The 25,532-nt window shown below is 37.7% G+C and overlaps 1 protein-coding gene across 2 annotated transcripts in view; it reads left to right on the forward strand.

The window, feature by feature from the left end:
• The window catches only part of PARD3B (par-3 family cell polarity regulator beta), a 1,088,076-nt gene that overhangs the window by 66,786 nt on the left and 995,758 nt on the right, over nt 1–25,532 (forward strand). For both annotated transcript variants that reach the window (XM_010861024.1, XM_010861023.1), the window contains exon 2: nt 19,106–19,207. In XM_010861024.1, coding sequence (XP_010859326.1) covers nt 19,106–19,207 — 102 coding nt within the window. The remainder of the gene's footprint in view (nt 1–19,105; nt 19,208–25,532) is intronic.

Here is a 25,532-nt window from a genome sequence, read left to right on the forward strand (position 1 = left end):
GTAGTACGGTTGGAAGGCATAGCGTGCGTCACTCAGCCTCATTTGCAGCCTGTAGCCCTTTGTGTTCAGCCCTTCTCTGCGCCTGGTGTCTTGGCATCTGAACCCTACTCTGGGTGTTCAGTGGCACTAGAGTGTATATTTATTGTCTCTTAACAGAGGAGGTGTTGAGGGCACGTGGGTGTTTGTTGTTGTTTTTCAGTCGCCCAGTCATGTCCAGCTCTTCGCGACCTCATGGACTGCAGCATGCCAGGCCTCTCTGTCCCTCACCACCTCTGGAAGTTTGCCTGAATTCATGTCCATTGCATCGGTGGTGCCATTCATCCTTCTCATCCTCTGACGCCCTTTTCTTCCACCCTCAATCTTTCCCAGCATCAGGGACTTTCCCAATGAGTCAACTGTTTGCATCAGATGACCAAAATACTGGAGTTTCAGCTTCAGCATCAGTCCTTTCAACAAGTGTTTGGGTTGATTTCCCTTAAGATTGACTGGTTTGATCCCCTTGCTGTCCAACACATAGGTGTTTAACCATTGTTTAAAAATGTTTCAGACCATTTTTATTCACCATTTTCAGCCCTCACCTTCTTTGAATTTTCATGGACCCTGGTGGCTCCAGACTGTGTCCCAAGTGGACTGATTTGTTTTTCATGTGAGCTGCCCCCATCTAAAGGCACTGGGGTTTGACCTTCCTTTTCCAAGAAGTCATTATTTCTTTATCCAACTGTTTCTATTTTTTATATTGTCCTTTGAACTGCAGATTCTTTACTGGTTTCATGAAACAGTTTATTGTACTGTTTTAAAAATTTTCTTATTTGAGGTTGATTTCTAGGGAAGATGGGATGGGATTAGATTTACCCATTATAACCATAGGTATGTGTCAGCTAATAATTTCCTTTCAATTAAAATATTTCTATATCTGCAATGTTAAAAAAATAAGGATTGAATTTTTTTCTTGGGCAAAGTATAGACATAGTTGTCTCAGCATTAGTGTGATATTGTAATAATAGGTATGTCTAAGTGAATGAGTGCGTGTATGTTCAGTTGCTTCAGTCATGTCCGACTCTTTGCAACCCCACAGATGAAAGCCTGCTAGGCTCCTCTGTCCATAGAGATTCTCCAGGCAAGAATACCGGAGAGGTTGCCATGCCCTCCTCCAGGGGATCTTCCTGACCCAGGGATCAAACCAACATCTCTTATGTCTCCTGCATTGGCAGCCAGATTCTTTATCACTAGTACTACCTGGGAAGCCCAAGTGAATATATATATATACACACACACACACACACACACAATTTATATACATATATATATGTGTGTGTATATATATATATATATATATGAATGTATAAAATTGATACTGTGATATAACTCTCAGAAAACATTCCCCTAATATTTAATTTTTCTGTCATTCTTGCCATCTGTTTTTATAAGGTGAATTCTGAGTCCACCTTGTTTTTTGGTGTTATTTGTCTGCTACCCAGTTGGCATTTCTTCTTGGGGCTTTTCCCTCCACTATCTTATAACCTGATAGTATAACAATGATACCATAATTTTAGACAAAGCTAGGTAGTTTTTATTGTTGCTGACTACATTCTCATTTACTCTCATGAAATATTGGTAAGGTATTGAGAACAAAGGAAGTCGAACCCTATTTATTAGCAGATTGACTTCTGAAAATTTTTAATAAATTGCTAATTGTTTTTAGAGTTCGGCCTGCATGTTCCTAGATAAATAATATTTAAGTGGAGGTTGTTCTTGTCTGTAGAGGCCTACTTTTCATATGTCAGCATTTTTGTTAATGTCAATGAACTGTCACTTAATTATGATGCCCTAAGACACTGGGTTAGGGGGGAGATGGCCAGTAGATACAGGATTTCTCAGACTGTGGTGGACAACCAGACTGTTTCCTTTGTAGCAAATTGATGCTTTTATAAAATACAAAATCATGTGCTTGAATATTGCAGCAATAAAAAAACATGAGGTAGAAATTTTTAAAATGCTTCCTCTCAATTTCTGTCCTAACTTTGTTACAGAAAAAAGAGCTCATGGACCACATTGGTCTATATACTACATTTTGCTCAGAAAAATTGAGAAAACTTGGGAAAATGTTTCTTTCTGGCCAAGTTTTGGCTTATTAAAAAACTTGCCTAGCATTTTGAAACTTCTATTTGTGAAATTTTTGCTTGATTTGACTTCATTTTCAAATAAGATTCTTTTTCAAGCCCAGGGGTGTCTCTTTGTCTCCTAAACTCCCAGCGTTGGAGAATTACACAGGCCAGTAATGAATAACAGTCACTGATTTTTTGTACATCTGTTGTAAGGAGAAAACTGCCAGATGCTGGGATTATAGTAGTATGTAAGTTAGAGATGACCCTGCCTTTTGTAGAATTTAAGAATATGATGCTAACAAAGAAAATACTTATAGGTTGATATGCCATTGTAAATGCATGTTTGTGAATATGCAATGAACTTCTCACATTCCAGTGAGAGTTGAGGGTATGTCCTTTTTATGTAAGTGGTACAGAGTTTGGATTTCAACCTAGTCTTAGTGACTTGAAACCTCGCACATTTCCCAGGAAATAGCTTCATTTGAGGGGTGAGTGTAGGACTGATTATCTTACGTGGCTCACACACAGTCACACTTGGTATGCCTTCCTACCTCAGCAGTTTGGAAGGGAACATCTCAGATGCAAATAGAATAAGGATCCCTTCCTTCACCTCTATGGAAATATTTTCATTTAAAAGAAAAAGTAGTCTTACACATGTTTAATGAGGACATAAAGGGAGTAGAATTGTAATTAATGTTGTTGAGTTAGAGTAAAATTTTGCTTGATATATGGAAAGGCTTTCTTGGGCAGGCCGGACAGGTGGTCACTACCATTTGGTATCTTCTCGGTTCTGCCATGCTTTGTTGACCTGACTAGGAGTTTTCTAGCTCCTATAAGAAGCCCCTTTCTGAGCTTAACTTCTTTTTACAAAGGACTGCAATAGACTTACCCGTGTCTCAGCTGGTAAAGAATCCGCCTTCAAAGTGGGAGACCTGGGTTCGATCCCTGGGTTGGGAAGATCCCCTGGAGAAGTGAAAGGCTACCCATTCCAGCATTCTGGCCTAGAGAATTCCAAGGACTGTATAGGCCATGGGGTCACAAAGAGTCTGAACGCCTTTAACTTTCAAGGGCAAAACCCTTTGTTGGGAGACCTGATTCCTTTCTCCAAACTGCCCCTGACTTGTCTCCTCAAATCTTTGCTCAAATAGCACCATTCCAGTAAGGCATGAACTGACCACCTATTCAAAAATATAAGCCCTATGGACTTCCTAATCCTCCTCATCCTACTCTGCTTTTCTCTCCTATACCTCTTAATCACTTCTAATATTCCATTTAATTTACTTATATATTATGTTTTTAAATACTGTCTGTCTTCTCTCTTCAGTGAATATAAGCTTTACTCTTCCCAAAGTTGCAGGGTTTTTCTCCTATAATTCGTTAACAGATGCTGTGTAAATGATTGCTTTTTTTTTTCATTGTACAATTACATTTATTTGAAATGTCAAAAATTTTTTTTTAGTTTTGTATTACATGAGTTTTATTTTATTTTTTAACTTTACAATATTGTATTGGTTTTGCCATATATCAAAATGAATCCGCCACAGGTATACATGTGTTCCCCATCCTGAACCTTCCTCCCTCCTCCCTCCCCATACCAGCCCTCTGGGTCGTCCCAGTGCACCAGCCCCAAGCATCCAGTATCGTGCATCTAACCTGGACTGGCAACTCGTTTCATATATGATATTATACATGTTTCAATGCCATTCTCCCAAATCATCCCACCCTCTCCCTCTCCCACAGAATCCAAAAGACTGTTCTATACATCAGTGTCTCTCTTGCTGTCTCGTATACAGGGTTATTGTTACCATCTTTCTAAATCCCATATATATGCGTTAGTATACTATATTGACATAACAATCCAGAGTGTTTCTATTCAGGCTGCCATTGGCCTTATCAAGACCTAGGTCCCATGATTAAACCCCAGGTGGTGCTAGTGGTAAAGAACTTGCCTGCTGATGCAGGAGACACAAGAGATGTTCGTTCAACCCCTGGGTCTGGAAGAGCCCTTTGGAGAAATAAGTGGCAACTCTTTCCAGTATTCTTGCCTGGAGAATCCCATGGACGGAGGAGCCTGGTGGGCTACGGTTCATAGGGTTGCAGAGAGTTGGACATGACTGAAGTGACTGAGCACTTAGTCTAAATGAAATTATTCTCTTTATCAACAGGAAGTCTTTGTATCCTCTTCCTTCTTACTCCTGTTTCTCCTAGCCTTTACTCCTAAGACAAAATCACAGTTTAGGTGAGTTCAGTTCAGTTGCTCAGTTGTGTCCGACTCTTTGTGACCCCATGAACCGCAGCATGCCAGGCCTCCCTGGCCATCACCAACTCCCAGAGTTTACCCAAACTCATGTCTATTGAGTCGGTGATACCATCTAACCATCTCATCCTCTGTTGTCCCCTTCTCCTTCTGCCTTCAATCTTTCCCAACATCAGGGTCTTTTCCAATGAGTCAGCTCTTCTAATCAGGTGGCCAAAATATTGGAGTTTCAGCTTCAACATCAGTCCTTCCAATGAACACCCAAGAGGTACCATAAATAGTTGGATATGGAGATGAAGAAGATTAGTGAGGTTTCTGTAACATGGCGCTTATTATGTTCTAGTTGGAGGAGGAGGAGTTGTTGCTTTAGTCTCTAAGTCCTGCCCTACTCCTTTGGGACCCAAGGACTGTAGCCCACCAGCCTCCTCTGTTTATGGGATTTCCCAGGTAAGAATACTGGAGTGAGTTGTTAATTTTCTTCTCCAGGGAATCTTTCCAACCCAGGGATTGAACCCACATCTCCTACATTGGCAGGCAGATTCTTTATCATTGAGCCACCAGGGAAGCCCAGTTGGAGGAGACCAAGTAATAAAAATTAACAAATAATGAGATAAACTCTTTGTGCCTCATATTGGCAGTGGGGCAGAGAATCAGTGCTAGATTGATATTCAAGAAGGTTATTTATGAGTATGGGATCCTTCGTCTTAGCTTTTCTTACTTCCTTTCTATGTTTCATCTTTTTTTTTTTTGGTTGTGTTTGTGATCCATCTGCAGTGTTCTGGAGGAATGACCCTGTTGGAGAAACAAGCGAACAGGAGTGGGCAGTAGTGACCCAATTCTTTTGAAAATCAGACAGGATAATTCTGTACCACTCCTATTACTGCCATGCTGAAAAAAAAAAAAATTACAAGTGATTGGGAATAAAGTTGATGAGGTCTTTGTGTTTATCTTAGAGTTAACTTATTTTTAAAAACACTGCCTCAAGTACCGGAGAAGGCAATGGCACCCCACTCCAGTACTCTTGCCTGGAAAATCCCATGGATGGAGGAGCCTGGTAGGCTGCAGTCCATGGGGTCGCTAGGAGTCGGATATGACTGAGTGACTTCACTTTCACTTTTCACTTTCATGCATTGGAGAAGGAAATGGCAACCCACTCCAGTGTTCTTGCCTGGAGAATCCTAGGGACGGCAGAGCCTGGTGGGCTACCGTCTATGGGGTCGCACAGTTTCGGACATGACTGAAGCGACTTAGCAGCAGCAGCAGCAGCCACAAGTACCTCCTCTAAATTAAAATTCTTTTTCTCTATGTCTTAATTTCTTCAATGATGGGGCATAAAACTTTGTGTTAAAGGGCTAGAGGATATGGAGGTTACCTGTAGAATTCTTTAAACCTGTCATTCATTCATATATATCAAGATGCCCACACAATTGGCAGTATCTGTCAGTGTTATTCTTTGGAGTTATTGTAAAAGATGCCAGCATCATAGCAGCAAAGAAAGTTTGGATTTAATTTGTTGTGTTAAGTAAAGCTTGAGTTGTATGAATTTGCATTCTCAAATTCTTATTAAAATTCATTTTGTAGAAGAATACTTTTTAGGGTTTTATAATAGCAACTAAACAACAGTAAATACATTCTGTAAAAAAAATAATGGCTTGTCCTTCTCTTTGGAGAACTGGCCACTTCCATTCTTTGGCTGTGGCTTTGCATTCCTGTGGACCACACAAGCTTCTAAAACCTTGGCATACAGGGTCTTTGGACTATAAATCTTCATTTGAAAACAATTAATGGAAAACAGGATTTGAAAAAAAATAGCCTTTTAAAGTTATTTTGAAACATTGTATTTCAGTGTTGTTGAATTATAATGGTTTAACGTTTAAAAGTCTTTCATACTGGCAATCTTTCAAAATAGATATTTCAATTAAAGGTGTAGTTTTTGTTAATTTCAGACTTAAAATTTGATTTTCATGATAAAACTTTTTGTTTTATGATTCAGTTCAGTTCAGTTGGTCAGTCGTGTCCAACTCTTTGCAATCCCATGAATTACAGCATTAATTACAGCATGAATTACAGGAGATGTAACAGATGGGAGTTTGATCCCTGGGTCGGGAAGATCCCCAGGAGGAGGGCATGGCAACCCACTCCAGTATTCTTGCCTGGAGAATCCCATGGACAGAGGAGCCTAGAGAGCTACCGACCGAGGGATCTCAAAGAGTCAGACATGACTGAAGCGACTTAGCACCCATGCACAAATTCATAGGAAAAGGAAATTTCCATATTCTTTTAAAGAGAATGTGCTGTAATAATGTAGGCAGAAGATTTGAGAATAATTAAAACCTGTCTTTTATTAAAAAAAAAAAAAATCTAGATATCTGGAGCTTTTTTCCTCATGAGTTTAGGTTAATCTCAAGATGAAAAATGAGCCTTTAAAGTCCTTTATATAAAGAAAACTGATGAGATTATGGTTATTTCCAAAAACTGAATGAAAAATGACATGAAGTGTCATTTTATATTTTATTGATTCATGAACTAGCAAATGAAGTTTATGCCTTCATGTTTAAATATTTTTTTTTCTGCTTGCAAAGAAGAATGCGTAATATTATCAATACTTGAATTATAAAATAAAATTGAAAATTTCTGTTGGAATTGTGGTGCTCTTGTATTGAGACTGATTTCTTAAGGACTGGATATCACAAGCCAACAAGTACCTTCCTTGCACCTTGATCTTTGTGTATCAAATCCATTGATGATCAAGTTCCTTGTATTAATTGGTGTGATACAGTTGGCCCTTCCATATCTGCAAGTGCTGCATCAGACTGTAATACACAATTCTCCGTTTTTTTTTTTTTTTCTACCAAAACAATTCTTTTACTTTGGCGATGGAAGCCCGTTTCCTTAAATTTGTTTATAAATTAGTGAAATTTTAGTTGCACAGCAAGACACTAGAATAACTGATGCATTGGAATATTCAAGGTGTTTGGCTCATGGACTTTCTGCTTGGAGATTGCACAGTCACCATGAAATTATACCGAACTGCTGAAAGCATTCTTATGATACAGCAGAAATTTCTTCTTTCAAGGAGTTTCTCTAGATGTATATTTCAGAGCCTTAACGGCTTTTGAGTTTCTAGAGGCTGTAGGTTTAAGAGATAGGGTTTTCAAGATCACACAATTTCTCTTTCTTATCCTGTAGCTTCCTTAAGATATGGCTATCTAACCTTTGCTTGACTCTCTATGGGAATGGAGAACTTACTGTTTCATCATACTCTACTCGAAATTTTAATAAGAATTTGGGAATGCATATTCATACAACTCGAGCTTTATTTGCTACAGGCAATTAAATCCAGAATTTCTTGCTGCTGTGATGCTGACGTCTTTTACAATCACTCCAAAGATTGTCTTTGATGGATACTATCAATTGTGTGTGCATCTTTATGTTTGTGAATGAACGAAAAAGATGTAAAGCATTCTGCAAGTAACCGCCATAACCTCTGGCTCTTTACTCTAGCACTCTGCTCTTAGATAGCTCTTTGTAGAAAGTCTTATGCTGAGCTTTAATCCACATCTCCGTTGTTTGTGTAACTTTGGAGCAGTACAGAACAAGTCAAACCTTTCTTGTATGTAACAGCCTTTTAATTTGAGAGTCTCATAAGGTTGTTTAGATTTCATAAATTCACTTTGTAAAAGCTCAACCAAAGAAGAAGAGGGGGATAAGAAATTGAGTAATGCATGAGCATTACTTGTATGAGCAATGAGCACATATCCCAGAGGAGGCATGAGATGAAAGAGCTACTATCTCTGTCTTATTTCCCATGTGCTTATGGTAGTGAGTCTATCTCTGGTCTGAGTGTGACTCTAAATACTCAAGATAAGCATTCTTACAGAACATGGTCTCCAACATAATCCAAATACTTTGGTGCTTAACTGAAAAGACAATAATATGCTTTAGCCCTGGATAAAAAAAAAAAAAAAAGTAGTAGTGTTTGTCTTATTGAAAGGAGATAGGGTTGTCTCCAACATGTTATCTCCCTGAAAGATTTTCAAGGATAATTTTAACCATAAGAGACTTTTTTCCGTATTGAATATCAGATCAGATCAGATCGTTTGAGACAGTGAAATTTTCCCTTTGTTTAAACAAACCTAAATTATGTGTTATGATAGTCTTGTCTTACCTTCATGACCTACGTAGGTGCTCTCCAGTTTGCTAACAATTATCTCAAGAAATTTTGAAAAATTTCTCTAAATATGGGGGAACCACTTTAGGATAGGATGAGTTTATTACCTACTCTGTTCTGGATACAGAACCTGTATTATCACAGCCTGAGATGGAGGTAACAGTTTTTCAAAGACTTGTCACACTGTTGGCACACTGAAGCCCACGGTCCACTTCACCCCCTCTGTAGGTCTTAGAGATTTTGAGTAACTGGTGGTCATTGAGTTGCCTGTTCTGTTGGTGGGATAACCTGGCTTCCCCATCTTTTGGGAATCCTGCATTTCTTTTATGTGCCTGAGGATTTGTTCTTAAATTTCTAAGGAAACTTGTTCTAAACAGCTTTTTAGTGATCTGCATTTGTTTATCTGTAGAGATGTCTTGTGCGAAGGAAACCAGTAGGTATTTCAGTTTGAAAAAAATCAGTTTTTGAAGCAAAAAGCTCCTTCCATATTTATATGAAGTTTTAAAAGTATATCACACAGAAACGTGTACAAATAATTACAGCCAGCATCAGATCAGATCAGTCGCTCAGTCATGTCCGATTCTTTGCGACCCCATGAATCACAGCACGCCAGGCCTCCCTGTCCATCACCAACTCCCGGAGTTCACTCAGACTCACGTCCATCGAGTCAGTGATGCCATCCAGCCATCTCATCCTCTGTCGTCCCCTTCTCCTCCTGCCCCCAATCCCTCCCAGCATCAGAGTCTTTTCCAATGAGTCAACTCTTCACATAAGGTGGCCAAAGTACTGGAGTTTCAGCTTTAGCATCGTTCCTTCCAAAGAAATCCCAGGGCTGATCTCCTTCAGAATGGACTGGTTGGATCTCCTTGCAGTCCAAGGGACTCTCATACACATCAGGAAATAGAATATTGCCCCAGAAGCCCTTTTGTGTATCTTTCACTCACTGCCCTTCCCCTCTCCAGAGGTAACCAATCTCCTGACTTCAGTGTCAATTAATACTGCCTGTTTTTGAGCTTATTATACCTGGAATTATATAGTATGTACTTTTTTTGGTATTAGTCTCTTTTGTTTCAATGTGGTGCTGTAAGATCCACTTACATAGTTTTATAAAATTTGAGTTTAGTCTTGTTGACATTTAGTATTCCATTGCATGGACATGGTATTTGTCCATTCTACTGGTGATAGATATTTGAGTTATTTCTAGATTTTTAGGTATTAGGAATAATCCTGCTATGAATGTTCTAATACATGTTTTTTGGTAATTCTGCATATCAATATTCATTTCTTCTGGATGTATATACCTGGGAGTGGAATAACTAAACTATATGAATGTTTATATTCAGTTCTTTGCCACGTTTATGTTCAGATACTGCCAGTATTTTCCAAAACAGTTGTATAAATTTATACTCACATCGTCAGTATCTGAGAATCCTGATTGTCCCAGATCCTCACAATCCTAACCCTAACCTTGTTAATTTGAGCAAGATCAAAATCTTTACATTTTTGAATCTTTCAATTCATAAAATGCCTCTTTAAATTTTCCCAATATTTTGTGGGTTTTAACATAGAAGATTTATACATTTTTGTTAGACTTGTTTCTAAGTATATGATTTTATGATGCCATTATAATTGTTACCATTTTAAAAAATTTTGTTTTTTCTTGCTTTGTTTAGTTACAGGTTTACCTTGTTCACTAAAAATTTATTGTGAACTGGTGGTGAATAGTCTCAGTTGCTTGTGTTGCATCCATTTGTAGTGATTATATAATTTTTATCCTTATTCTTCCTTATTCATTTGGTGAACAGCCTTGGTTGATTTTTAAATTTTAAACCACTTTTGTATTACTGGAATAAATCCCACTTGGTGATTATGTGTCATCCTTTGTATACATCACTGAATTTGATTTACTAATGCTTTATTCATTTAAGTTACAGATATGTATCCATATGCAAAATTTTATAATTTTCTTGTAATGTCCTTCTAAAGTGTTGGTATCAATGTTAAGCTGTCCATATAAAATGAGATTGGAAAAGTTTCTTTTCTAGTTTTCAGAAGTGTTTTATAAGATTGACACTATTTCTTCTTTAAACCTTAGGGACATTTTCTATGAAGTAATCTGAGCCTGGCATTTTCTCTATAAGAAAGCTTTAAAATAGTAGATTAAATTTTAAAATTGGTTTTTAATGTACAGTTTCTATTTTTTCTTGAAGTATAGTTGATTTACAATATTGTGTTAATCTAACATGTGCAGCAAAGTGATTCAGTTATACACAAACTTTTCAGATTCTTTCCCATTATAGGTTATTACAGGGCTTCCCAGGTGTCACTAGCAGTAAAGAACCTGCCTGCCAATGCAGGAGACTTAAGAGACACAGGTTGGATCCCTGGATCATGAAGATCCCCTGGACGAGGGCATGGCAACCCACTCCAGTATTCTTGCCTGCAGAATCCCATGGGCAGAGGAGCCTGGCAGGCTACAGTTAATGAGGTTGCAAAGTGTCAGACATGACTGAAGCAACTGAACACACATCCATAGGTTATTACAAGATATTGAATATAGTTCCCTGTGCTATACAGTAAATTCTTGTTTATCTGTTTTATATATAAATGGTGTATATCTGTTTATCCCATAATCCTAATTTAACCATCCCCTTTCCCTTTCCCCTGTGGTAATCATAAGTTTTCCCTGTCTTTGAGTCTATTTCTGCTTTGTATAAGTTCATTTGTGTTATCTGTTAGATTCCACATGTAAGTGATGTCTGTTATATGTTGTCTTTCTCTGTCTGACTGACTTCACTCGGTATGATAATCTCTAGGTCCATCCATTTTGCTGCATGTGGCAAATTTTCATTTTTTATGGCTGAGTAGTATTCCATTGTAGATGTATACCATGTCCTTTTTTTTAATCCATTCATCTGTCAATGGATATTTAGGTTGCTTCCATGTCTTGTCTATTTTAAATATTGCTGCTATGAATATTGGGGTACATGGTCTTTTTGAATTAGAGATTTTGTCTTTTTTGAATATATGCTCAGTAGAGGGATTGCTGGATCATATGGTAACTCTGTTTTTAGTTTTTGAAGGAACCTCCTTACTGTTGTCCATGTATATATTTTTTTATTGTCTGTATTGGCAAGTTGTACTTTTCAAAGAATTTGTTTACTTTAAACAAGTTTGTTGTAAAAATTTGTTCAATTTTATAAATTGTCAGTTTTGGAAGTCTACAAGTTTTTACAATATCTTCTTTATCTATGAAATCTAAGATGGTATTGTTTTTCTCTTTCCTTAATATGGAAATTCATGTTTTCTCCTTTTTACTTATCAGTAATTTTATCAAGCTTTTTATATAACCAACTTTGACTTATATTTGTTAACTCATTGATTATTTTTCTCTTTATTTCCTTCTTCTGTCTTTGCTGTTCTTTCCTTCCTTCTTGGCTTTTTGTTGTTGTTCAGTTACTAAGTTGTGCCTGACTCTTTCTGACACTATGGACTGCAGCATGCCCGGCTACTCTATCCTCCACTGTCTCCTGGAGTTTTCAGAAATTCATATTCATTGATACTATCTAACCATCTCATTCTCTGCCATTCCCCTTCTTCTTTTGCCTTCAATCTTCCCCACTATCAGAGTCTTTTCTAGTGAGTCAGCTCTTTGCATCAGATGGCCAAAGTGTTGGAGTCTCAGCTTCAGCATCAGTCCTTCCAATAAATACTCAGGGTTGATTTCCTTTAGAATTGACTAATTTTATCTCCTTGCAGTCCAAAGAACTCTCAAGAGTCTTCTCCAGCACCACGATTAAAAAACATCAATTCTTTGGTGCTCAGCTGTCTTTATGGGTCCAATTCTCATATCCATATATGAATACTGGAAAAATGATAGCTTTGACTGTAAGGACCTTTGTCAGGAAAGTGATGTCTCTGCTTTTTAATAGGCTGTCTAGGTTTGTCATAGCTTTAGCTTTTCTTTTAGCTTTAGCTTTTGCTAATATTTGCAGTAAAGGCCATAATTGTTCCATTGGGCACTGCTTTAGCTGCACCCTATATTTTTATGTTATTTTAATAATTTTTAAGTTAAACTGTTTTCCAATTCCGTTTATTTTTTAATCTGTTTTATTCAGAACTTTATTTCTTAATTTCCAAATAGCCAGGTCTTTTCTAGATCTCCTTTTGTCATTGATTCCACTGTGATTAGAGTGCAAATTCTGAATAATTCCAGACTTCTGAAATTTGTTATTCCATGTGTACTTGTAAAGAATGTGTTTTCTAGTCTTTTGGGGGTACAGTGTTTTGTATATATGTGATATAAATAAGGTCACTTTGTTAATAGTGTTCAGATTTATATTTTACTGATCTTTTTGTTTCCTATTAAAAGTCTCCCACTGATTGTGACTTTGTGTGCATGTATGTGTGTGTTTATTATCTATTTTGGCAATGTATATGTTGAAATTGTATTGGGTACATATAAATTTAGCAGTTTCCTTCCAATTGATCCTTAAATTATTATGAAACATGCCCTTTTACCTTTAGTAATGTGACTTAGTCTCGTTTATCTGATGTTAGTATGGCTATATCAAGTTTCTGTTGGTAGGGTCATAGATTTTTAAAACTGGCAGTGAATTTACATATCAGTTGATTCATCTTCACTTTGTATATAAATTATATGTTAATTGTAATTTTGTTGTTAAATTCACCAGGTATTATTACTTGCAACCCAGTCTAAAAACCCTTGGTTCCATTCTAGTTCTCCTGGTTTCTTTGGAAACGTACTTGACCAAAGTGGCATCAGCTCACATTCTTTTCCTAATTGATTTTTTCTCATGTTTGTGCTTGATTTATCTCAGTAACATGGAACACTGTTCTGAGTTCAGGGCCAGCTTATAAGCTTTGTAGTCAGTGTTACCCTTTCTGTCTTGAAAAAGTGAAAGTGAAAGTCGTTCAATTGTGTCTGACTCTGCGATCGCATGAACTATACAGTCTATGGAATTCTCTAGGCCAGAGTACTGAAGTGGGTAGCCTTTCCCTTCTCCAGGGGATCTTCCTAACCCAGGGATTGAACCCAGGTTTCCCGCATCACATGTGGATTCTTTACCAATTGAGCTATCGGGAAAGCCCCCTTTCTGTCTTAATTCTTCCTTTCAGGTATCAGTGCTGCTCTGCTAGCTTTTGCTCCGGTATCATTTCTGGGAATAATTCTTCCCTACACTGTCTTTCGGAGAAGGCAATGGCAACCCACTCCAGTACTCTTGCCTGGAAAATCCCATGGATGGAAGAGCCTAGTAGGCTGCAGTCCGTGGGGTTGCTAAGAGTCAGACACGACTGAAGCGACGCAGCAACGGCAACAACACTGTCTTTGATTGGTTATTCAGAGACTCCTGCTATCTGCCTGTCCTAAATAGTCTTCAGCCCTGCTCTGACTGCTCTCTGTTTCCTGGGTACATCTGATTCTGGGGCATCTGATTCTCTTTTGGTCTGGGGTAGAATGGAGAGTAACCCCAGAGGATTATGAAAGAAGTAGTTAGTTAAAATGTGAATGCACATAAAACTTCCTAACTTTCTATCCAACTTGTGATACCTCAAGTTCCCTTTCTGCTCTTTATTCCATTGCTTCCCAAACCTTTAATGTCATGATCATGAGCAGTTATGCCCTGAAGCTTCTCACTTGTGAAACACTGGACACACAAAGACTTTGGGGCCTTCCGTTATTGCCCACTGTGTCCTCTATTCTTTGACCTTCACGTGGTTCCCTGTGCAGAGGCCAGGGAGCCTCCTGGTTCACTGATGGGATTCTCCAGCTTGCTTGGATCCATTTACCTAGTACATAGAAATGGGTCTGATTCCCTTCTAAGGTAATTGTGCTTTTTGTTAAGTTCTTTACTCTAAACTATTTTCTGTGTTTAAAAAATGCACATTGTCTCTGCTATCTCATTAGCATTTGACCTTCAGTAAGTAAGTTCACCTACTGGTGCCTTGCTTTCCTCATCTGTAAAATGGATTGTTAGCTATGATGACTATTTTGTTAACTATGTTGCGAGATAAGCAATTTAACCATATAAAACATGTGGTGTCTGTCGGACCTGGCCTATTATTGGCACTAAAACAAATGATCTGCTGTGATGATGAAGATAATGATAAAAATGGTGAAATCTCATTTTATGGATACATTCTACCAGATTCATGAAGTTAAATTCTACAAGGAAAATTCTAATTTTCCATTAACTTCAGTTAAAGTAGTATTCCATTCCTTGTGTTCCAGGGGCTAAGATTTTTCTTTTGAAAATATGAAGCCACAAAGAACCTAGTTATGTTATTGAGCATGGTAATCACAGCTCACTGATAAACACAGCCCTTCTCTATCCATGGGCTTTTTCTTCACAGCACTCTTCTCCTCGCCTCTGGGCCTTGTGGGCCATGCAGGTTATTTTTTTCCTCTTCTTGTACCAGAGGCATTTTGCTTAGAAACTCGCCCTTGATCATCAGTATAATCCCAGTGCTTGGTAGTCACAGCATCATAGTATCTGGTTTGTCTGTCAACTCCTGTATGTACTGTAGGTGGAAAATTATTGTTCTTCAAAACATTGGATATTATAAATTTTCTAGGGTATGGGGTCAAATTGTATGTCACTGCCCACAGTGAAGAATATTTGTTGCTGTTAATATCAGTGCCTGTTTGAAAGTTTCTACCTCAATCATTAAAAGTACACAGAAATTGTCTTCTCTGTATAATGCATACACTTTCATTTCATTTTCCATTTCATCCTTTTAGATTATTTTTAGTTTTCAGATTCCAGTAGGAAATAAGTTAACTGTGTATTATTTTAAAAATGGATAAGATACTATCAGAAGTAAAGGAAACATAATGTATGTTATTCGTCAATACTTTAATGATCCTAGGGGTATAAGTAATATGAGTTAGTGCATAGCATGGGTACTAGGGGTATTTTCAAAATAATTGAAAAGTAATACATATTATAAATATTTGTGCAATATAAAGGTAGATTAAATGTCACAATTATGAAAAACAGAGTAAACTTTTCCAAGTGATTAATTGGGTGAACCAAGACATATATGTGAACATCTTTTCATGTTGCATCAGTTTTATTCATGATGGTAATAAAACCAAGCAAATGAAATGCAAAATGTTGACTGTGATGTAACGGTGGAAATGTTTACATGCATAAAAGAGTCAGGTTAAATTTATGGCCTTATGATGGCTATATTGGCTGCTAATATTGCACACACATTCTTAAAATGATCTATAACACCATGGCCAAAATGCCATGGGGACAAAATCACAGTTGGTACATACTGTGTTGATTTATCTCTCTTGATGTGCAAAATATTAACTCAGACAGTTTTCGTATAGCTCATTGGCTTTTGTTCAGCATTAGATGTGTGTTTGTCATTAGTTTACTCTTTCTTTGGGAGTGTAGAAAATGGCATTATCAAGGTAGAGCAGAGTTAAAATTGCAAAGAGTCTTTATGTTCTGGCACCGTGTAGTTGGCTTAAATTTTTTTTTTCCGATTGAATTTGAATATATGATTTAAAAATGTATCAAATTACTGTTTCACTTGATTTAAGTTTGTAAAAAAGTTCTGTATTTTTGAATCAAAACCAGAGAGGAATGTCTTCGTTTCAACTCCAGTGCCTGACTTGCCAGAAAGTCTTAGATACTCCAGTGAGAGGGAGGCATACTCCTGGATGCAACAGCCCATCTTGCCGCCTCTTGTCTGCTCTTCCCTTTGCCATTGATCAGATCCTGTTCCCTGCTATTCGCTGAGTTTCCCTGGTTTAAATCTAAGTCTTTGGTTTTCTTTCTCTGTAGGCAGGAAGAGAGATATACTTTAATAACTTCTACCACCAGTTGTTGGGTTGAGTTGTTTGCCTTAGTCTTAGGTGATAAAATCCACTTTTACAAACAGTATGAGAAAAACGCAGACAATTTGATGTCTGATTTAAATAATTGAATATAAAATTACTCTTTAGTTTTTTAAAATCAGCAAGTTTCATCTACAGAGCTGTAATATATCGAAAACAAACTCACTGGAAGTAATGGAAATAAATGAAACTTTTTTTGGTAAGAGGAATATTTTTATAAGGAAAAATGCAATATTGTATAGATTTTAGCTAAAGTTCTATGTAGATTTGGAGAAATACATTGCTTGTAGCATGGTGAAAGTGAAAGTTGCTCAATTATGTCTGACTCTGCAACCGCATGGACTATACAGTCCATGGAATTCTCCAGACCAGAATACTGGAATACGTAGCCTTTCCCTTCTCCAGGTGATCTTCCCAACCCAGGGATCAAACCCTAGTCTTCCGCATTGCAGGCAGATTCTTTACCATTTGAGCCACCAGGGAAGCCCTTGTAGCATAGTCATACCAAAAAGGTAGAATTGCCAAAGATCATGGGGCAGTTTTATTTTGCTCTTTTACATATAGTCCAGTGGCCATTACATACGGCATTTTGTCTGCCACAGTATCTTCCCTATTTAGAATCTAGTGTATTGTACTTAGCTTTAATAGCACAATTAGCCTTGAATTGTCAAAGCTCTTTGATCAAAGAATCTGAGCTAAGGATGCCTTTCCACCTGGTTGTGTAGTCACTGCTTATATCTTTGTGATCTCTATCTGGCAAAATAGAATTGGGCTGTTTTCTAATAAATCATTCATGTTTCCACACTATAAGTCTAGTAATAGAAGCAAAAAAAAAAATCATTCTATTTGGAGTTCCTCTTTAGATACTCTATAGAAAATTTAATTTTGAAGTTTTGAAAGATTATCCAAGGAGGATTCCTTCAGATTTTTTAAGCCTATAATTTTATCAAGTTGGCTTACTGAAAAGCTATGTATTGAGTCACATATCAGTAGCCCTCCAAATAGATGCTTTAAAAAATTATTTAATAGTGTGCCCTTGCCTTTTATCAGGGTCAGCTAAAGAGAAGGCTATATAGCAACCTCTTCTATTGGTTTTTGTGAAACTGCAATTGAATTCTGTGGGCTATGTTAGGACTTACCCTTTACAAAGATTCATGTCGTAAAGGCTTAGAGCTTTAGCTTAGAAGACTTCCTATGTCTTCTTACAAACTGGTATCAATTTCTTTAGCAGATACTAGGCGCTCATAGCTCAAAAGTTACCCACATCGAGGGCCTTTCTAAGCATCACAGAACCAAATTGATTATGCCTTGAGTATTTTGGTAAAAACTATTTATTAATGTTTTTCTTCATTCATTGGTTCTTGTTCTTATCGTTATAATGGATAAGTACTATATCATTTCCAGAAAAAGGTGGTATAGAAGTAACGGACCTGAATCTGAGCAGAGTGTCTAGCTACGTATCCAATTGGGAACGTAATTCCTGAAGCCTTACAGTCTGAAGCAATTTTTTATAAAAACAATACTTGGAAATCCCCTAAATCACCACCCCAATTCAGCGAGCACTCCTACCTGCATTTGACTGTGAACATGGTTCTGGTTTCTCCCATGCTTCGGGGATTGGAAATCAGTGCTGGAGCTCTTGTTTCAGATGCCATTGCCAGTTTCAGAGTCGAGGGTATGTGCACAGCACAGAGATGTGAAAAGTTGAAAAGGATTTTGGTCATCTCATTGCAATTGTGTACCTGAGATGATAGCTATTACCATCACAGATGTCTAACTTTTGATTTTTTCCTACAGCTTTAGGATCTCAGTTTCAGAAAGTACTTTTGAGAAGATCTTTCTTTTCCTGATTATTCCTGGGGTTACCTAGTATTAGTTGCTCAGTCGTGTCTGACTCTTTGTGACCCCGTGGACTGTAGCCCACCAGGCTACTCTGTCCATGGGATTTCCCAGGCAAGAATATTGGAGTGCGTAGCCATTCCCTTTTCCAGAGGATCTTCCCAACCTAGGAATCGAACCTGGGTCTCCTGCATTGCAGGCGATTCTTTACCATCTGAGCCACCAGGGACACCCTGGGTATTACCTAAATCAAACGTTATTCAAAATTCCTTGAATATGCTGTATAAATGGCTAGGGCAACTTATTTTTCCATTGCCATTTATAACTTCCTGGAAAACTGTTAAAACATATATACTTTGATTTACTGACTTAAACAGGGTAATCTTGCCACAAATATACAGATAAACAGATAACATTTGTGTTAGGTGTTTAAAAGTTTTATTATTGCTAGAGTGTATTTTTTTTTTTTTTTGGAGAAGGCAGTGGCACCCCACTCCAGTGTTCTTGCCTGGAAAATCCCATGGATGGAGGAGCCTGGAAATCTGCAGTCCATGGGGTCGCTGAGGGTCAGACACGACTAACTGACTTCACTTTCAGTTTTCACTTTCATGCATTGGAGAAGGAAATGGCAACCCACTCCAGTGTTCTTGCCTGGAGAATCCCAGGGACGGGGGAGCCTGGTGGGCTGCCGTCTGTGGGGTCGCACAGAGTTGGACACGACTGAAGCGACTTAGTAGTAGTAGTAGTAGTAGAATGTATTTTTAATGAGTCAATTTATTTTTAAAATTAAAATGTATTTTACCTTTTATTATAAAAAAAGGCTTTAGTTATGAAAGTTCTTGGTTGTTCTCCCACAGGATCCTGCCTACTGGGTGAAGATTCATCACTTAGAATACACAGATGGAGGAATCCTAGATCCAGATGATGTCTTGGCAGATGTTGTTGAAGACAAAGATAAGGTAGATGACTCGAAAAGTGTTCTATGTCGTTTTCCTCTATAGAGCCACATGTTTTCCTAGAGACTGAGATCCTTAACAAACTCAGGTGTCAATTATTGTTAAAAGGTACCATCTGTTCAATTTTTACCTAGACAGCCCATAAATCAAAGTTCATCATCAGATGTTTGGAAAAACTTTGTCAAGGTTTGGGAGTCTGTTCATGGTGGCCTAATTAGCAGACACTTCATTCCCAAGAGTTCCTGATATGCCTCAGTAAATTAGTGTCAGGCTCTGAAGCTGTTGCGATTCTCATTGTCATTGCGGGCTCTGAAGTTTATTTGTGGCCTTTGCTAAATATTCAGCTTAATGCTTGGGATTTGCGTGTGGTTCAAAGGAGAGCCTACAATGGGGAGCAAAGTCTTATGAAGAACTATGGTGAAGATTGTTCTTAAGGTAGCTGGCAGCAACTATCTTGAGTGGTAGTCTTTGTCTTTATTGCTAAAGTGAAAAACACTGACTTGAATCTTTCAAAAAGTTTAAACATGTTTTGCCACATATGTGGAAATAATCCCACTGCAAATATCTTATTTTAATGGGATGATTCTTCTGATGCTAAACTGAAAAAGGTATAAATTATTCAATGGGATACGCTGGTTTACTGCTGTGAAAATTTATTTTGTTACTATATCTATGTTGGGCTACTGTGATTAATGGCTAATGTGTTCTCCAGAATTGAACTGTAGCTTTCCCTAAGATCCTTACTTCGAATTTTCTTCTGCTATGCATCTTTAGTGCTGTTAGTACTAGGCTAATTGAAGTCTGTAAACATGTTTCTCTGTATTGTTTTTATGCCAAGGGTAGGGGTGTCTGTGTGTTTTAATCAACTGGACTGGAATATAAATAACTGCTTTATTGAACTTATATTACATTTGCATTTTCCTTTTCCATAAGATTTTTTGTCCTGTTGAAATTTACATTAGTCTTTGCACACATTATATGCATTTATTTTCCCTGTTTTCTGTTGTCTTTCAACCCTCTTTTGCTTTGCATTTTAATTAGTTTAGTATGAAACTTATCTCCCTAAATAATTGTAAGCTCCTAGAGGATATGGACTGAGAGATTTTAACTCCTTTTTGTTTCTTGTATTAATAATATCTGGTATACTATTTTATCCAGACTTGATTCTCAAAGAACACTTTTGAATTTGGGCAAAAAAGACGACTTTTTTCTTCCACAGCTGACTCTTGCTGTATGTGATTTTGATGCACACTTCTTATTGTTTGGTCTCATGGTAAATAATAAAGTGGTATTTACCTTGATACACAAGAGGATTTTCACTTCTGTTTTTCCCCTTTTTTACTTTGTTTCTTCTCTACATCTTCTTTCTTCTTTCCAAATAATCTAGATATTTGGGTGGTATATTAATGAAAAAGGTCTTCCCATTTCAAATTTCACTGATGTCCTCTGTATTAAAATGAAAAGCTGAAATGTGGCAAGTTTAAGTAGAGCCAGAAGAAAATGTCTCACCCCAGCCTCATCCAGGAGCTCATTACAGGCAGGGTGAGCCCATGAGCCGTGCAGGGAAATCATTTGTCCTGTGGACCTCCTTCCTTTTCGAGAATTGTTTTTAACTATCTTGGCATTGCACTTTTAAACCATAATCCATTTGCTAGACATAGAAACCGCTTTATAATCTGTTTTAAAAGGATTCCATCACCATTACTAAATAAGGTAGAAAAGTGAGATAACCAGTTAAAATCCCAGCAAAGAATTAGTGCTATTTGGGTACAAGTTTACTCATTCCTTTAATCTACTTTAACACTGCTATGTGAAACCTAATTGTTATTTTTCTGCAGAGTTGATGAAAATTTACACTTTTGATATTACCAGAAATAATTGCATTCCCTTTTCTTTTTTTAAAAATTATAGAAGTGAAAAAGACAGCATTATTATTTTTTATTTCTGACATTCTCTCTGCAATCTTAAAATTTCCTTACAACCCAGTTGTCCAGTGTGGAAAGAAGTCTCTGCCAGACTTTTTAACCTTTCCTTTCTGTCATTTTAGATTAAGCAGTATTTATAACTGTTATTTGTGGATATTTAATGACATTTCAAACTCACCCAAGATCCTTTGAGACAGTACTGAGCTTGGATAAAACTGCAGTTCTACTGTTTTTCAAGTTGATTACCTAGTCATCTCTTACATTTAGAGTATATAGAGAAGGAAGCCCAGAGAAACATGGGTGGATATATGTAATTGCTGTGCTCTAGCCCACACTTCTCAGCTCAAGGAAAGATTCTGACCACAGTTGAGAAATGGCATTAGGAACCATTGATGGCTTAACTGGAAAGGGTGACATAGGAAAAACAGAAATTTAGAATTGGAAAGCAGGAAAGACTGAAGCTGTTAATGTAGTGTATGAAAGAGCCATCCAGTACACTCAAGTAGAAATTAGAGGTTAAGTGGTATTCTACTTAAAAATCAGTTGGGAAGCTAATAGATTTTAATTGATTTTCTAAAGACATGACTTTCAAAATTTCTGGTACCCTAAGTGGTTTGTCTTTGGTCTTCTGTTATTCCTTTGGCCAACACAGTGCATAATGCATATATGATATATCTTTGGGAGGTTTTATTTTATTTTAAACTTGATTTCCCATTAAAATCCCTTTCAGGAGAACCAAGTTTTTGCTCTGTTGCACTATTTCTAGCCTATATTTTGTCAAAATATTATTGGAGCAGCTTTGGAATTTTGAGTCTTATCATAACTAGTATTTGTGTAAAAGTGAAAGTGTTAGCCGTTCATTTGTGTCCGACTCTTTGCTTCCCCATGAACTGTAGCTCACCAGGCTCCTCTTTCTGTGGAATTCTCTAGGCCAGAATACTGGAGTGGGTAGCCATTCCCTTCTTCAGGGGATCTTCCTGACCCAGGGACTCTCTGACCCAGGGAAGCTATGTGTTATCCCCATTTTTAATTTCTAAGAACAATTCACAGAAATTGAGTCACTTGCCAAAGCTCCCACAGGTAGTAATGTCAGATTCAGCCTCTGGAACCGAGAGTTTAAATCTCCACACTCTATTTTTTTCTTCTGCAATATGCTAAGGCAGTGTGTTTGGTGTTTGTATCTATGATTTCTAACTATGAAAATTCATCAATCATAAATAAGCATGAATTTGCTTTTACACAGTTACTGCCATTGTTAAGATACGGAATGGAATTATGGAGAGTAGCAGAATGAATTCAAAACTAATATGCTGTGCATGTACAGTTAACTCCAACTCTCTGTGCCTGCAGCCTGCATCTGATTTACTACAGAGGTCTGCCAGTTTTACCTTTGTTACTTTCTCTTGTACCTCCTTTCCCAGGACCTGGATAATTCAATCCAGTTACAAGTTTGATTCTAAATGGATTTATGGAATACATCTGCAGCCTAACCACTATGTGCAGTTCGCATATATAGTGAACACCATATGCAGGACACTGTGTACTGTGCTATCACAGGTGGGCAGGGCCCCAGAGATGTCTATGTCCTAATGCCCAGAACCCGTGAGTATCTCTTACATAGCAGATTTAATTAAGTGAGAGACCTTAAAATGAAGAGATTATCTTGGGTTTTTTGGGTGGGCTATATGTAAACATAAGGATCCTTATATATAGAAGAGGAAGGCAGGAGAGTCAGAGTTAGAGAGAGATAGTATGAGAAAGTGTCAGCTGGCCAATGTGTGATTTGAAAATACAGCCATGGAGTGTAGACAGCTTCCAGGAGCCAGAAAAGGCACGTCTCCAGAAGGAGTACAGCCCTGCTCACAGCTTGATTTTAGACCAATGAGCCCATTTCAGACTTCTCACCTCCAGAACTCTAAGATGAATTTGTCTTGTTTGAATTCACTGTTTGAGGTGATTTGTTATGGCAGCAATAGGACATTGGTGCACTGTCTTTTACTCTATTTTAAACTTTTAAAGTGATAATGGTTCTCAAGTTTCATACGACTTTGACTTTTAAGATGCTGTAGGACAAGGAAAATATGGCAATGTATAACTTATATTATGTAAACTGGAATACTGCCATGGTTTTATTACATATACAAAAGTATAATTATACTATGTGATAAGGTATATAGGGAGAATGTTTCTATCTTTGACTAGCATAGGGATTCATTCTGGAGAGATGCGAGTAGTTCTCCTGGACTCCACCAGCCGTGGGTTAGCCCCCTCAATCACCCATGAAATCTGGTCCTCAGATACTATAGTTTCAGTTCAACTTTATCCCTTGTTAGTTGTATATGCTTGGATATGTTTTTTCATGTCTTAGTCTTGATTTGTCCCTTTATAAAATGCATATAAAAGTTTTGCAGGGTCAGTATAGGAAAACTATATAGATTATAAAAAGTTTTAAGTCCAGTATGGAATATAGTTAAGCATTCAAAGGATAACTGTTCAGTTCAGTTGCTCAGTCAACTCTGAATCTTTGAGACCCCATGGACTGGAGCATGCCAAGCTTCGCTGTCCATAAGCAATTTCCGAAGCTTGCTCAAACTCATGTCCATCTTGTCAGTGATCCAACCATCTCATCCTCTGTTGTCCCCTTTTCCTCCTGCCTTTGATCTTTTCCAGCATCAGGGTCTTTTCCAATGAGTCAGTTCTTCGCATCAAGTGGCCAAAATATTGGAGTTTCAGCTTCAGCATCAGTTCTTCCAATGAATCTTCAGGACTGATTTCCTTTAGGATTGACTGGCTTGATCTCCCTGCCATCCAAGGGACTCTCAAGAGTCTTCTCAAACACCACAGTTCAAAAGTATCAATTATTCAGTGTTCAGCTTTCTTTATAATCCAACTCTCACATCCATACATGACTGCTGGAAAAACCATAGCTTTAACTAGATGAACTTTTGTCAGCAAAGTAATGTCTTTGCTTTTTAATATGCTGTCTAGGTTGGTCATAGCTTTTCTTCCAAGGAGCAAACATCTTTTAATTTCATGGCTGCAGTCACCATCTGCAGCGATTTTGGAGTTGAAAAAATAAAGTGTGTCACTGTTTCCCTGTCTATTTGCCGTGAAGTGATGGGACCAGAGCCATGATCTTAGTTTTCTGAATGTTTAAGTTAACTTTTTCACTCTCCTCTTTCACTTTCATCAAGAGGCTCTTTAGTTCTTCTTTACTTTCTGCCTTAACGGTGCTGTCATCTGCATATCTGAGGTTATTGATATTTCTTCTGGCAATCTTGATTCCAGTTTGTGCTTCATCTAGCCCAGCATTTCGCATGATGTACTCTGCATATAAGTTAAATAACCAGGGTCACAATATACAGCCTGAACTTACTCCTTCCCTGATTTGGAACCAGTCTGTTGTTCCATGTCCAGTTCTAATTGTTGCTTCTTGACCTGCATACAGATTTCTCAGGAGGTCAGGTGGTCTGGTATTCCCATCTCTTCCAGAATTTTCCACAGTTTGTTGTGATCCACATAGTCAAAGGCTTTGGCATAGTCAATAAAGCAGATGTAGATGTTTTTCTAAAACACTCTTGCTTTTTCAATGATCCAACAGATGTTGGCAATTTGATCTCTGGTTCCTCTGCCTTTTTAAAATCCAGATTAAACATCTGGAAGTTCACAGTTCACATACTGTTGAAACCTGGCTTGGAGAATTTGGGGCATTACTTTACTAGTGTGTGAGATGAGTGCAATTGTGCGGTAGTTTGAACATTCTTTGGCATTGCCTTTCTTTGGGATTGGAATGAAAGTGACCTTTTCCAGTCCTGTGAACACTGCTGAGTTTTCCAGATTTGCTGGCATATTGAGTGCAGTGCTTTCACAGCATCATCTTTTAGGATTTGAAATAGCTCAATGGGAATTCCATCACCTCCACTAGCTTTGTTCATAGTGATGTTTCCTAAGGCCCACTTGACTTTGCATTCCAGGATGTCTGTCTCTAGGTGAGTGATCAAACCATCGTGGTTATCTGGGTCATAAAGATGTTGTTTGTATAGTTCTTCTCTTCTTGCCACCTCTTCTTAATACCTTCAACTTCTGTTAGGTCCATACCATTTCTGTCCTTTATTGAGCCTATCTTTGCATGAAATATTCCCTTGATATCTCTAATTTTCTTGGAGAGATCTCTAATCTTTCCCGTTGTATTGTTTTCCTCTATTTCTTTGCATTGATCACTGAGGAAGGCTTTCTTATCTCTCCTTGCTATTCTTGGGAACTCTGCATTCAGATGGGTATATCTTTCCTTTTCTCCTTTGCCTTTCACTTCTCTTCTTTTCACAGCTGTTTGTAAGGCCTCCTCAGACAAATGTTTTGCCTTTTTGCATTTCTTTTTCTCCGGGATGATCTTGATCACTGCC

Source organism: Bison bison, unplaced genomic scaffold (genome assembly GCF_000754665.1).
Source record: "Bison bison bison isolate TAMUID 2011002044 unplaced genomic scaffold, Bison_UMD1.0 scf7180017864471, whole genome shotgun sequence".
Classification (NCBI taxonomy): domain Eukaryota; kingdom Metazoa; phylum Chordata; class Mammalia; order Artiodactyla; family Bovidae; genus Bison; species Bison bison.